Here is a 13,802-nt window from a genome sequence, read left to right as displayed (position 1 = left end):
CTGCTAGAACCACGGGCTCCTGGGACAGCAGGAGAACAGCATCTATCATTTTGCAGGCCCTCCAGACTCCATTAAATCAACAATCAACAGGTCATTCATAAAGCCGGCCCCATGAGGAAAAATACTGAGGGATGGTTCAGACATCTTGCCCCCACCCACCTCCCAATCCCCACCCCGCTGTTCTTAATGACTCCCCCATCCGCACTGTTGATTCGTCACCCATATCGACTGGCCGTCCTGAGCTAAATCCCCACTCTGTGTACACAGATGCACACACATCAGAGGAAAATTCCCAGTCACAGGTGTGTGGATGCTGCAAACACTCACAGGTTAAATATAAACGCCTATAAATAAAAAGCGCACACATGCAGGAACAGTCCACATAATTCTCATCCGTTTGACCATTCACGTCTTTATCTAGAGTCAGGTGGTTGTTGCTCACATGATGAAACTCAATTTTCACTATTGCTGTTTTTTTCTTTTTCTGGCAGTTGAAGGAATAGTTTGACATTCTGGAAAAATACACTTGTTCGCTTTCTTGCCGGGAATTAAATGAGGAGCTCAATACCACAAGTAGGACTGCAGTGTTAATTTCATGAACGCAAATGATGAAGACGAAATTAGCTACCAAAAATAGAGGTGGCTAAATTGGAATTTCAAAATACGAACTACAACGAAATTACATAGAATGAGCTTCATCTGCTTTCAGTAAGTTTGTTCCTGACATTTATTATCATTTAAGAATTAATTTTTGTCAACTGAAGATTGACCAAAAATAAACATGATGAGGTTGCCTAAATATGACAACAAGCATGGACTTTTGAGCTCGGGACTAAAAGTACATTTAAAAAAAGCAGACAAAGCGCTAGTCTGTACAGTAAATACAAAGCTACTAAGTTACCAGCAGCGGTAAGCTGAGTTTAGTTTAGCATGAAGAATGGGAATAGGGGGGGGGGGGGGGGTGCAGCGAGCCAGCTCTGTCTGAAGGTGAGAATATCAGTCTACCAGCACCTCTGAAGCTCACAAATGTACACATTATATCACATTTGTTTGCTTTAGAATCACAAGCAGCTAGCCAGGTTAGATTTCTCCCCCCGGCTGTAGCTACATATTTACATATTCACCACACAGACATGAGTGTGGTATCAATCTCATTATTTTACTCTCGGTTGAGCAATAGGAGTTGCTGTTACTTTCACGACATTCTCTTCTTTTCTCTTGTCACGAAAAAGGTTTTAATTTGAACTTAAGCTTAACGGGTATCCTCACCTTGTCGTGTCAAGTCAATTTTTATTATAGCTCAATATTACAAAGCACACTTCAAAGGGCTAAAAACAGCAACGAGCAATATTAGCAAAACACACGAAAAACGTACTGTGATGTCATGTTTAAATGTATATTTGGTAACAGGGACAAACCAGACTGAGACCCTGTCTGGAAGGAAAAGAGGAAGGAGTGTTAGAATATGATTCTCAACAGAGCTTGTCTTATTTAAAGCTTCCGTTTTGCTTTTCTTACCTTTCCTCTCTCTTCTCCATATACTTCTCTTAATATTCCCCTCCTCCTCATTATGTTCACCCCCCCCCCCCCCCCCCCCTTCTTCTCCTCTTTTTTTTGCCTGCAGCATTGGTTGACTGAGCTTGAGATCTTTGCCATGATCTTTGCGGCAGCGGTGCACGACTACGAGCACACGGGGACCACAAACAACTTCCACATTCAGACAAGGTAATGGATCATACGATCATGAATGCATGGCGCCGACTCGGCCGATCAATGTTTTCGTTTGCAGCGAGGGAGCTTCACAATCACACTGAGGTCGCCTGCAGTGCAGTAATAACGCTGAGGCAGGACGGGAGTCCAAATGAACTCCAAACTATTTGCCTTTGAGAACTTGATTTTCAGAGAACAGATTGTACCAAAATTAAAGTTACTCGTTTTGTTGATAAACTACTTCATAATGTATCCTTACTTTCACACTGAAAGTCAATTCCTACAGTTGTCCAGATTCCTTTAATTCTCAAAATTAAACTTTGAAAACTTCATGTCAATAATGTTGTCCAGACCAGAACGTTTCTATACATGATACATTTCAGAGATGATCATTTTTGTATTGTGTACAACCTGTATCTCTTGGACATTGTGACTATTGCTTTATACATATTATTTGTACAGTAGAGGTAGTACATAATCCATTTTTTTTTGTTGTTCTTTGTTTGATTTTGTCCCTCAAGACTCTTCCATACAGTGGATCGCCTCCCAAGTCAGGGACACACAATTTAATTAAAAAGACAAAGCCACATCCAGGGATCAATCGTTTCTCTCTTAGTTGTTCTTTCCAATGTAGACCGATAGAAAGATTGCTCTTTGGTTTCTCTTTGACAGGTCAGACACAGCTATCCTTTACAATGACCGCGCAGTGTTGGAGAGTCACCATGTGAGCGCAGCCTACCGCCTGCTGCAGGAAGACGATGAGATGAACATCCTCTCCAACCTCTCCAAGGATGACTGGAGGTAAGTAAGACAGATAGAAACCAGGCAGGCCGAGCAGAACAGTTTCATAATGTACATGTTCACAGCCAAAAATGAATTTATCTCTTATTTTTCAAGATGAACAAATGTGCTCAGTGGAGCGAAAATCATAAAAGCTGGATTACCTTCAAGGTCCAACAACTTTGTGCTCAATGGGACTGTTTTGTGTGATAATACATTAAAGGAGACAGCTGAAATCCGATTCCTCACAGCATAAGCTGGAACTTGTCAGGGCAGACATTATAAGTAGCTCTCGAAAACTGTGTTGTCATTTCATTTGAGCAACTTCAGAAATAAGTCAGCTTGATTACCTGTGAGTTTGACAGTACATGGCTCATTGTCACATTTTCCTCACCTTTGTTTTCTTCCAGAGAGCTTCGGGCTCTGGTGGTGGAGATGGTGCTGGCCACAGATATGTCCTGCCACTTCCAGCAAGTTAAAACCATGAAGAACTTCCTACAACAACCTGAGGGGTCAGTTGACATTTCCTTCACTGCTGTTTACACTCCCCGCCCCTGTTAGCGCTGCCCTGAGGATGCACTCAAACATTCACAACACAACACGCATTCATGTTGTAATCAGGTGGACTGGGACGATATCTGTTGTTCAGGTGTTGTTTACCCCAAATAACAAATTGAAATGGAATGAGGATCGTGTGGCCAAAAAGATACCAAACATCATGCATCATACAGTGCAAGTATAGAGCAAGTTATTGCCCTCTCAGGCACAAACACAGGCTAGTTTGTGTTTTTGTGCAGGACGTCTGCAGCAGAGTCATGGTGCAGTCACACTATGGTGAAATGTATCTGCACACAACAGTGAAAAACAGCCGGCGGAAGATTTATTGCTGGCAGGTTTGCTGGCAGGTTTGCTGGCACACGGTGAGGCTGCTACTTGATAAGATGACCAGAGAGAAAACATTAGCCGCCCACAAACTATGTAACAGTGTCTTTGCCAGAACTAATGTTCTGCTGCTTGTATTTTGCTATACAAGCACATAACAGCCATTTTTATGTTATCAGAAACTAAATTCTGATACAAGTAAACAAAGCTAGCAGGTAGCCTACTGACGTCTTCCTCTCTGTCTCTGCCTCTTACCAATTATTCTTTAATTCAGCAAGTCGAAGTTCAGCCATGTTGAAGACAAACCCTGGTGTGTCGCAACAGGAAGTAAATATGTTTCAAATGAATGCATTTTTGTTTGCTGCGACCGAGGTCACCAGACTGCAGCCAGAACTTCCTAATCACACATTTTGAGCACCGCCCCCTCTACGGTGACCGATAACCGGGACTGCCCTACATGCAGGCACTGTCGTTTGCAAACAGAAATAAAAGACATCTATAAAGCAAACTATCATATGACGTGATGAGTCATCACTGCTGATGGAGCTCGTTGACCTTCGGGGTATTCTTTTCACTCACAATTAAAAAAACTGCTCAAAAAGCAATGATGTGGCGATAAATAGCTTCCTGAGAACATGTTTAGGATTCAACAATATTATGCTTTCTATGCTTGTGAATATATATCAAATTTAAAAGAGTGCTGACTGGAAAGTGATCATAATGCTACAGTATAAGGTACACACACGCGCATGCATGCAGATAAATGAGCTTGCACTCTGCAGGAAGCAGTAATGCTGAATAGATTCTAATGTGAAGTAATTCAAACCAGTCTGCTCCAGGGCTGCTTCGAGTGCACTTTAAGACTCAATCTGCCGCAAATGGAATGAAGGGAAATTTGAGCCAGTCTTTCTCACCTCTATTTAACCTCGTGCTGTGATGCGTGTGTGTGAGTGTGTGTGTGTTTTCATTTGTGGGCCTATTTCCCATTTTGGATTGTGTCTGTTCATTCATGCATCAGTCCATTATTTTGATATGGTTATCAAGTGATATCTCAGACACGGCCGATGTCTGATGAGGTGAAATGATGCTTCTTCACACCAGTTCCAGTGTAGAAAATCGATTTGCCTAATGCGTTTTTTTTTTACTCTTTTTGGATGGAGGTGCTTCACTGTTTTTAGGTAGCTGTGCATGTGTGTGTTATGCACACGCTGATAGACATCTATGTATATTTCAGCATCTGTTTAAATGAGGATTTGTAGAGAAATATTTTAGCATTTTCTTGTGGGTGCCTCTATTAGATCAATGCCATCCCACGTGTTACTGTTGGGACACCCCTTCTATTGTCTTGGAGGCTGTCCTGGCCAATCAGCAGGCAGGCTGACAAAGAGAGGGTCATCAGCTTGATGAAGCTCACCTGGCTCTTTCGGGCTATAAAAGCCGGTCCACATGCTCATTGACTCTCTCCCTTCCTACAGCTGACATCCACCCTGCAGCGCTTTCTTTGATACAATAATAAGCGTTGTCCTGCAGCTTCATTGTTTCCCAAAAGCTATTAAAACTAATCAGTGAGCCGCAGTGTTGTTCTGGTTGACATGTTTCTTTAACACCATGAACACAAACATAGAATACTCAGCATATCACAAAATCGCAGTTATATTGTATCGTGACTTGGGAATCGTGGTAATAGCGTATTGTGGGGCCTTTGGTGATTCCCACTCCTAGAAGTCAAACAGTATCAGGACACAGACCAACACATTGTGGGTTTTGGACTATTCATGGGATTTGTTGACAGTGTCACCAGCTTTATCCTCAAAGTGTAAATGCTCCTAGACCTACAGACACCTGAACCCTTCTGCAGTCAGCCATTGCAATCGCATATCTTTGAGGGTTCTCTTACATATTTTTTCACCTGCAACTAGGCAACATGTTGAGCATGATATACTGGATTATCAGTTTTTTCACATCTTGTTGTGCAGTTCTTGCTCAGACGGTCCATATTTGTGGACAGATTACTGTAGAAACATTTGCAGCTGTGCCACATTTCTTTTCCATTTTTATTTTGTTGATGATTGACCCTACTGTTTTCAGGGACTCTCGCCTTTGAAAATGTTCTTCCATGTTTGGTATTTTTCAACAACCTTGTTGCAGATTTGTCGAGAATATGTGTTTGTCCTCATTTTGCTCGGACAATGGCTAAGCAAGGGTTTGGCCTACCAGGTGTATTTAACCAAGAATCCCTTGTCAATGTTGATCTTATATCTTATTATGGTGAATGGTAAAATACCGTTTGGCTGTACCTGTAACGATTTCAGTTCTTACAATTATTTATCTCGGTCGTTTTTGCAGCATTGACAAGCCCAAAGCCCTGTCCCTGCTGCTGCACACAGCAGACATCAGCCACCCGGCCAAACGTTGGGACCTCCACCACCCCTGGACCACCTCCCTACTGGAGGAGTTCTTCAGACAGGTGAGTGAGCACATGGCTAGGTCTCGGAGTGGTGCATAGGTAGCTGGTCCAGTGTGTGCTTCAGTGTTTTGGAGACGTGAGATTCAGATACATGTAGAGAGGCACACTTCTAGGGCCCTTGAACGAAAAAACCTAAATGAAATGCAGACATTAATAATAATTATTATACATTAATAATGCTCTTCAGCTTTGGGTCGTGTCATATGATCTTCCTCAGCAGGTGTAGTTCGCCCGCTTACTTACTAATACTATTATTACTACTTTTTCGACTTTTTGAAAATTTTGGCTCAAAAATTGAGATGAAAAGTAAATTCTTGACCTTCAAATCACACCTGTTCCCTTCCTGCGATGTGAATATGCTCTGGTGTTTGGGAGGAGGTATTCTCCTAAGACTTCTCAGAATTGCTGAAAGATGAATTTAAAATGATTAATCTTTTCTCAGAGAAGTACACTGCATTCCTGTTGGTGTTTAGAAATGTACTGGCTGCAACAAAAGCTATTTTTTTTAGAATTTAGTCCGATGCGTGTTAGGTTTCTGCACACCAAGAATAAAACAATGATGATATCAGTGAAAGATTGTTTTGATACGGTGCTTTACGTTAGTGAGATATGCAGTCACATTCATAAGTTTGATGGCATTGCAGACATTCTGCTCCTTGTCATTTTTATAATTGATGCCCCTGACAAAGCGCCATGGCAGATTAAAATATAGAACATTACCTCTTTGACAAAACAATGCAATTGGCTCTGAATAATATAGAGAGTGGATTTGTTAATGTCAACAAGAAGGACAGTCATCTAACTCGTGCCACATTGCTTTCATCCCCTCTGTTATTTATCCGCATTGTTCTCACTATCCGAGCTATTGTTATTGTCTTTGCTTTCACAAGGCCTGTATCTCTCGAGATATGAACAGCCAATAAATTGCCCCTCTGAAGAACATTGCCTCTTGACTCTACATCTCGTCTTTTTGTGACAAATCAGAGGAGAAAATTAAACACATTTGTGTCACAAAGCACTTGTTGTGGTAGAGGCCAGACAAACCCAAAGCCTGTTGATAGAAGCGTGAGCATATGGTGTACGGCGGCGGTGTGTACGAGTGTGTTTACCAGTGTCTGTGTCTGGAGGGTGAGCTACATTTTTATAGAAACCAAAGAATGAGAAGAATGTACTGAGGAAGCTGCTTTATTTCCAGGGGGACAAAGAATCAGAGCTTGGCCTGCCATTCTCTCCGCTCTGCGACCGAAAGTCCACAATGGTGGCCCAGTCCCAAATTGGTGAGTTCAAATGCACCACCAGCATAATAGTGTGTCTGTATGGCTACACAAGTTCTGCTCAAGCATGAGTTTATTTCAGAAAAAAAAAATGTTTTCTTTGTAAAGGATTTATTTACCTTGAAGATTAAATGTTGTGCTTCCATTTATAAATAATGGTCGTATAATAGAGAACAGTTTCCTTGATAGAGAACTTACTTATGACTAATAATGTCTCCTTTCTTCAAAGATCTCAAAGCTCTGTCCTTTACCAACTTATTTTTTTATTGATTGAGTCTTATTAGGAAACAAACAAGCACAGGACTTTCACCCTGGAGACCGCTGTTCGTGTCTTGTGTGAAACCAAGTCAACGTTGCCTTACTTACTCACTCACTGCTACGTAATTTACGGTCTACAGTCCAGTTCAGTTACGTAACAAACACACTTAATTTAAGTAACAAACACACCACACACCACAATCTTATCCTATATGCCTAACCAAGAACTTATGTTGCCTAAACCTAAACAAGTAGTTTTGTTGCATAAGTAAACCTAAAAACGAAATAAACCTACGTTCAAGGTTTATTTCGAAAAGAGACTGTGTGCATGTCACGACCGAAAATTGTACGTGTCCTTTGAAAACGAAACGTTATTTTCAGAAGCATGCATGTAACGAACAGAAAGTTGACACGTCCAAAACTGACCCTATGTGGTACTCAGGGCTTCATGGTTAGAAGTGTATAGGACCACTGACCAAGCGGTGGTATTGGACAAGTTGGGAGAGAGAATATGTTGCTTGTGTAAAGCCCCATTATCTTCCACAAGAAGACAAGTCTGCCTGTATGTTGGCTGAAAGGCGGAATCCAGGGAACAAGTCTGCAAATGACTCACTGGTCGCTTGGAAATGTTAAAGCAAATCCTGAAGGTTTTATCCTTCTTTAATACTGAGAGGCTCCCGTTTAGGCTGCATTTTTGCACAAAGCCAGGACTACGCATACTCTCCCTCATCTCTTACATCAGAATAGGATTAGGGAGACATGGCTTTGTAGCCATAGGACGAAAGATTACAGCAACAAATAAACGGTTTAATGTGAATATAGCCATGTGAATATTGTTTTAAGATAGACTTGGACAAGTTGAACCTATCCTTCAATAGCTGTGACCGCACAGTAGTAATTGAAGTCGATGAAGATGAACGTTTTATCAGCTCAGAGCTTCTCCAATCTGCATTTTGGCAGCTGGACAGTCTAAAGGCACCATTAACACCTACGGACTTCATTTTATTTGTATCTAAGATTTGATAATTGATTTTACAACATTCTGGAAATACATTCCGATCTTCATTTCATAAATTGCAGCTTTACCGTAATTGTTCTGGGCTTCCTTTTGTCCGCGTATGCATTAAAACACTCAGATAAAGAATGTGAATATGTATAAACAGATGACACTGTGTTCTGAATTTGCTGGTATCTTTGTCACCAGGGTTCATTGACTTCATTGTGGTGCCCACCTTCACCGTGCTGACGGACATGATGGAACACATCATCAAACCGCTCATCGACGAGGCCTCCCATGCAGGTTTTGCCGGCTTCAGACGCTCAAGGTGAGCTGCAGCACTTACTCTGAGAAGTCATTTGGAAATGAAAACTTGAGTTTCTTCGATGCTGCTCACTAGCAGGACTGAGCAGATGGACGTGGGTGAATGTATGTAAATCCGAGTACATTTGAATCAACCTGCCTGCCTCAACAAGAACGGACAATCTACCGTTTTCTACCCTTCACCTCTCATACCTGTCGGAGTAACTGCTCGCTGATTAAACCCCAAGAGCTCCCCTGCAATAACAGCATATCTAATGGAGGAGAACAGCAGATGAGTCTCCCATGAGTAATCCATTTCTGTGCGTGGAAATGTCTCCACCTTTCATCGGGCAGAGTCACACACCTTGAAATTGATATTTTAGAGATGCTAAACTCGTTCCTGATCGAGAGTGGGCCTCAGTGCTGGATCTGCATGCACAATGGCCTCTTGAGATGTAAAACATAGTGGTTGGGTCTCCACTGGCTTACTTAATTGGCTGAGTACTTTTCCTCCAGCCACATACTAAATCACGTATATGCAAGGCTTTGAAACCATCCAGATGAGAAAGTTTATTCCACTTGTTCTTGGGTTACTAATAATTAAACTATCCAGACAAAGATCATTTAAAAAAAATAGTCTCTATGTTTATTAAAGTGAGCTTATTGGGGAAAAACAGCCCTACTTGGGGAGTCTGGTTCTGCATCTTCTGTTGCACCTGCGCATCAATATCAGCCTCCCCGCTCTCCTCAACAGCAGTCATTAGCATCACTCAGTGGGCCTCCAGTCAAAGTTAACCGAGTGGAAATCTCAGATAGTGTTGCCACTTGTGCAGTCTCCTTGTCTTCGTACACACCTGGGTGCTGATGGGTTTTCGTGGACTGTTTCTTCCCAGCATTTAGAGCAGCTTTCAATCATCTGTAACTTGTCTGCTCTCTCTGTCTTCCTCTGATTACCCGTCTTTCTCTCTTCTTCTCTCAATGTGCCTCTGGCTCTGAAAGCTCTTGTTTTTTAAGCGCTTTCTAGTGATGCAATGTCTGTCGGTTTTGTTGGTCCACCACTTTGGTCCACACTAAAATGTCTCATCTATGTGCCATAGCTGATATACTGGAATTGTAATCTCTAAAAGGGGAACTCCAGCTATTTAGTTTTGCACTTCCATCAATTTGTGGCATCCACAAGAGACCTTTTTGAAAAAGAATGGTTTAGAATTGAAGCAGCAGAGGGTGAGATAGGCTGACTTTTAGTCCCAGGTATGGGTCAAGCTTAATTAACCTTTGACTCCACATTTCCCATAATGCAACTTGACAACATGTTCCATCAGACCCCTGCCTCTTAAATGCCCATTTCTTTAAATTCAGTGTGAAAGCTTAGAAACGTTATAAAGCTCCCTCCGGAACAACAAAAACAGTATTAAACTGTTTCCACACAGACTGAGTAGCATTCAAGTAGTTCAAACTGAATTTATGTGTAAAATAGGTGAGAGTGCTCTTTTAACTTTTTGTCTCGTGCCATCAGGTCAAAATCTTAATTTGTTGGTTTATGACCAAATTAACTAAGGACTTTCACTTTAACTAAGGACTTTCACATCAGCGTCAGTACTTTGTGTTTCGCAGATAGAGCACGCTAAACTAAGATGGTGAATAAACATTACACAAGCTAAACGTCAGCATTTGAGCATTTGTCTTTGTGAGCTTGTTAGCATGCTGACATTAGCAGTTAGCTCAATAAGCACCACTGTGTCAGTACAGCCAACACAGAGCTGCTATCATGGCTGTAGGCTCTTGCTCTTGATTCACTTGTAACGCTCTTCATCCTACGCATTATTCTGTCCAGTCTGAACAGTCTTAGCTCAGAGGAGTCCAAGAGGCACAGCGTGAAGAGCTCCGACAGCAGCTCGTCGGGACAAAGCTCTTTGCTGACGGTGGACCTGAAGAACTTTAAGGCATTGTGGAACGAAGAAGTGTACCAGAATAGAGAGCGGTGGAAAGCTCAGGCTGCTAAAGGTACAGTTTACCCATACAACCAAATATACAGGTACATGGAGGTGATTTGGGGGGACATTCATATTGCTTGTGGTGATGATCTGTTTGCAGCTCTGCACACCTTATTTCATTTTATTATTTTGGTTTTCCAGTCAGCATCTTTACGGTTTGGTTCACTCGCACTACTCAAATCAGCAAAGAAAAAAAAAAATAAAAGCTCTCGTAATCCACAGTCCACTACAGGCTCAACAGCAGACAGACAGTTCGCTGGTAATGGAGCATCTGGTCTGGTAATGAAGGATTTAGCAAATAAAGTGCCAGATATTTGCCTCTGGATTTGGTAGAAACAAAAACAGTAACCAGAAACACAACTCTGAATGAATGCGTATGTTGCTCCGTAACAGCTGGATGTGTAAATAGGCAGCTGTTTGCTAGTTTACCGTGTCAACATAAAGGCGATACGTGTTTTCAGCTTGTTTCTGCTGCCCCCAAGTGGCCAAAATCTTATTTGATACAGGTTAATATTCATAGAGAGGTTTTATCAAACGGTCCGAAACGGTCAACTGAGCTCCCTCAACGTTGACTGGCTTTAAGTAAGAATAAAGCTGCGATGAATTAATGCACACAGACACTCAAATACGCTAACCTGCCTCCACCCTCCATGTGACCTCAGAGGCAGAGGAGAGAGCTAAAAGGGAAGCGGAGGAGCAAGCCCAACAGGAAGAGGCGATGGAGCCCCAGGAGGTCCACACAGAACCAGAACAGCCTGAACCAAAGGAGGACCAACTGGAGGGGGAGGAGCTTGAGTCGGCGGAGGTCAGACCACCAGATGGTAACATGGGGGAAACAGAGCAGGGAGGGCAGCCGGGGAGCGCCGCGCACCAGAACCCTCCACTGCAGAACGGTACGTCCTGCGAACTGTGAAGTCCCACAGCAGCATGTGGCATAAGGCAATTTACATACAGTACATTGGCATGCATACATAAGTGATCATCAAAGCTGCAGTGCATGTTTCTATCGTTCATTTTCATTATCAGCGACACGGTTTGGATTTGTTCATCTCCCAACTTTTGGTACCCATTCACTTTCTTTTAAAGCAGATACCGGTACATAATTCTGAGATGCTACACCAAGTATGTTAAAATGGTGACCCCGAAAGGTCCCAGTAATTGTTTTGTCAATGAGAAGTATTGCTTATTGTTTTGAATCATTGCAGGAATATAAGTCAACTAGGATTGATTTTCTTGTTTGAATAGAGTGCATGTCTGTCGCCACTAAATGTGCATCAGTGGTGGACAAAATAACAAGACTACTCTGACTTTTCAGGAGCGTTATCTGAAGGGACTGTATCTCCAGAGGGTGAAGAAAACAAGAACAAAGGAGACGATGGTGAGTTTTATTCCTGCAGTCCACGACTATTGCCAAAAGAAATAAATTGAAGTGTCTACACTGAGTTGCCAGTTTATCAGGTCCACCAAGCTGAAACAAAAGTAGTCGAACAACAAAAGAGGACTAGTTTTTGATAGTCCTTGTTTGTTTTCCCAAAGCAGAGGTGGCGATGGAATAAGCCAGCTGTGGAGAACCACACTCACTGTCTCACTGGCCTGGAACCTGCTTTTACTTGTATGCGAGGACTCCCGCTCACGCCAGAGGAGAAGCCATTAGTTGGACTGTGTCGCCCTCTACAGGACACAAAGAAACTGACACCTTCACTTCCTTTTTTTTGTCTGTATGATTAACTGTTTTTACTTTTACCATGTTTATGCTCCCAGGCTATTGTATGCAGAGCTTGCAGCTCAACCCCACGTGCATTATTCATACCTTCCTGCTTCCTGATGAATACAATACAGAAGAATATTTAATGACCTTTGTGATGGGAGGGGGGACGAAGAGGAGCCTTTGAAAGACACTGAAAATGTTGCTTTTCTAATTTTAGTTTTGCCAGACATGTAGCCATTCTATTCAAAACCCACTTTTCACTGCTGTATTACGCTTCTCTGTCGACACACAAGACACGCTTGTTTTGCAGGCAGGGTTTTGCGTCACAGCGATTTCTATTGGTACTAACTGAAGAATACATTAGGGGAAATGCAGAGTAGATGTACATCAAGAGGGACGTCTATAGCCGCTGCACGGTATGTCCTGGATAGAAGTAAGTGTACAGTTCATTGGGGTTAAATTGACAGGTTTACAGCGCTAATATTTTACTAGAAAGTACTCCTGAATTAAACGTATCTCTGTGTAGAGCATTTAAGTTGTCCCTGTGCTGCAGGAGCTCCGGTTGGGAGTCTCTTAGATTTGTGGCTCATATTTTTTCCCTCCACATGTTTACTTTCTTCGTGCTTTCCTCAGACATTGTGCAATTCAAATGCATTCCTTGCATTTCCTTGCAGCCAGGTTTGTGTTGTTTTTGTGTGTTTCTGTCCTCTTTACTGTATATATTGAAAGTTTGTATATGTGTAAGGAAATGAGGAGTAGAAATCCTACAATTCCACAATCCATCAACAGGTTTTTTTTCTTTTTGGGTATAATGTAAGATAGTGTGGTGAGAAATATCCAAAAATTAGAACGCAACTTTTGCATCTCAAACATATCACACATTCAAGTTTTTGTAACATGCAAAATGTTTTTCTTTTACTTTTATTTTTGTCACAATCTTATTTGTTTTGCATTTGTTGCGTCCGATATGAATCATGCACGAGATGTGTCTAATATCCTCACCACTGTATGTCATTTCTTCGTCAAAAGACTTCTTCTTGATGCCTTCTTATATCTATTTAAGCTGTAGCAAAAATGTCAAGATTGTCGCTGAATGAGAGAAAAAAGCTTGCATATGTATTTTATTTTGCAGTACAGTTATGTTCCAGCAGCTTCGCCTACGAGGTTGTTGGTGTAATGTTTTAATCGTGTTTACAGTGAGCTCGTACACTTATTAGCCAGTTGAATCCATCATGCTTCTGTGATGCATCCGAGGCTACGAGTCCAAACTGTGTCTGCTTCTTGTCTGTATGCCGGGTTTTTAAGGCTTGTAATGTTGTGTATAGGAGATGCAAATATCGCTTACTGTGCATATGTAACATATTGAACCTCTGCAACGCTGGTTCAGCTTTATACACTGAATGTGTAATTGAAAGAAAAGAAGCATTTT

General features: G+C 41.9%; 1 protein-coding gene across 1 annotated transcript in view; it reads left to right on the top strand.

The window, feature by feature from the left end:
- The window catches only part of LOC306789765 (dual specificity calcium/calmodulin-dependent 3',5'-cyclic nucleotide phosphodiesterase 1A-like), a gene marked incomplete at both ends in the record, with an annotated part of 71,075 nt that extends 58,854 nt beyond the window's left edge, over positions 1-12,221 (top strand). The window contains 10 exons of the mRNA XM_079285836.1: positions 1,625-1,725; positions 2,383-2,511; positions 2,901-3,002; positions 5,719-5,839; positions 7,035-7,116; positions 8,576-8,696; positions 10,506-10,675; positions 11,328-11,558; positions 11,981-12,043; positions 12,202-12,221. Of these exons, the coding sequence (XP_079141962.1) occupies positions 1,625-1,725; positions 2,383-2,511; positions 2,901-3,002; positions 5,719-5,839; positions 7,035-7,116; positions 8,576-8,696; positions 10,506-10,675; positions 11,328-11,558; positions 11,981-12,043; positions 12,202-12,221 (1,140 nt within the window). The remainder of the gene's footprint in view (positions 1-1,624; positions 1,726-2,382; positions 2,512-2,900; positions 3,003-5,718; positions 5,840-7,034; positions 7,117-8,575; positions 8,697-10,505; positions 10,676-11,327; positions 11,559-11,980; positions 12,044-12,201) is intronic.
- Positions 12,222-13,802: the final 1,581 nt, after the last annotated feature.

The sequence above is a fragment of the Melanostigma gelatinosum genome (assembly GCF_949748355.1).
Source record: "Melanostigma gelatinosum genome assembly, chromosome: 15".
NCBI classification, from domain to species: Eukaryota; Metazoa; Chordata; class Actinopteri; order Perciformes; family Zoarcidae; genus Melanostigma; species Melanostigma gelatinosum.
The sequence above is the reverse complement of the archived record's forward strand: the minus strand, read 5'-3'. Positions and strand labels throughout refer to the sequence as shown.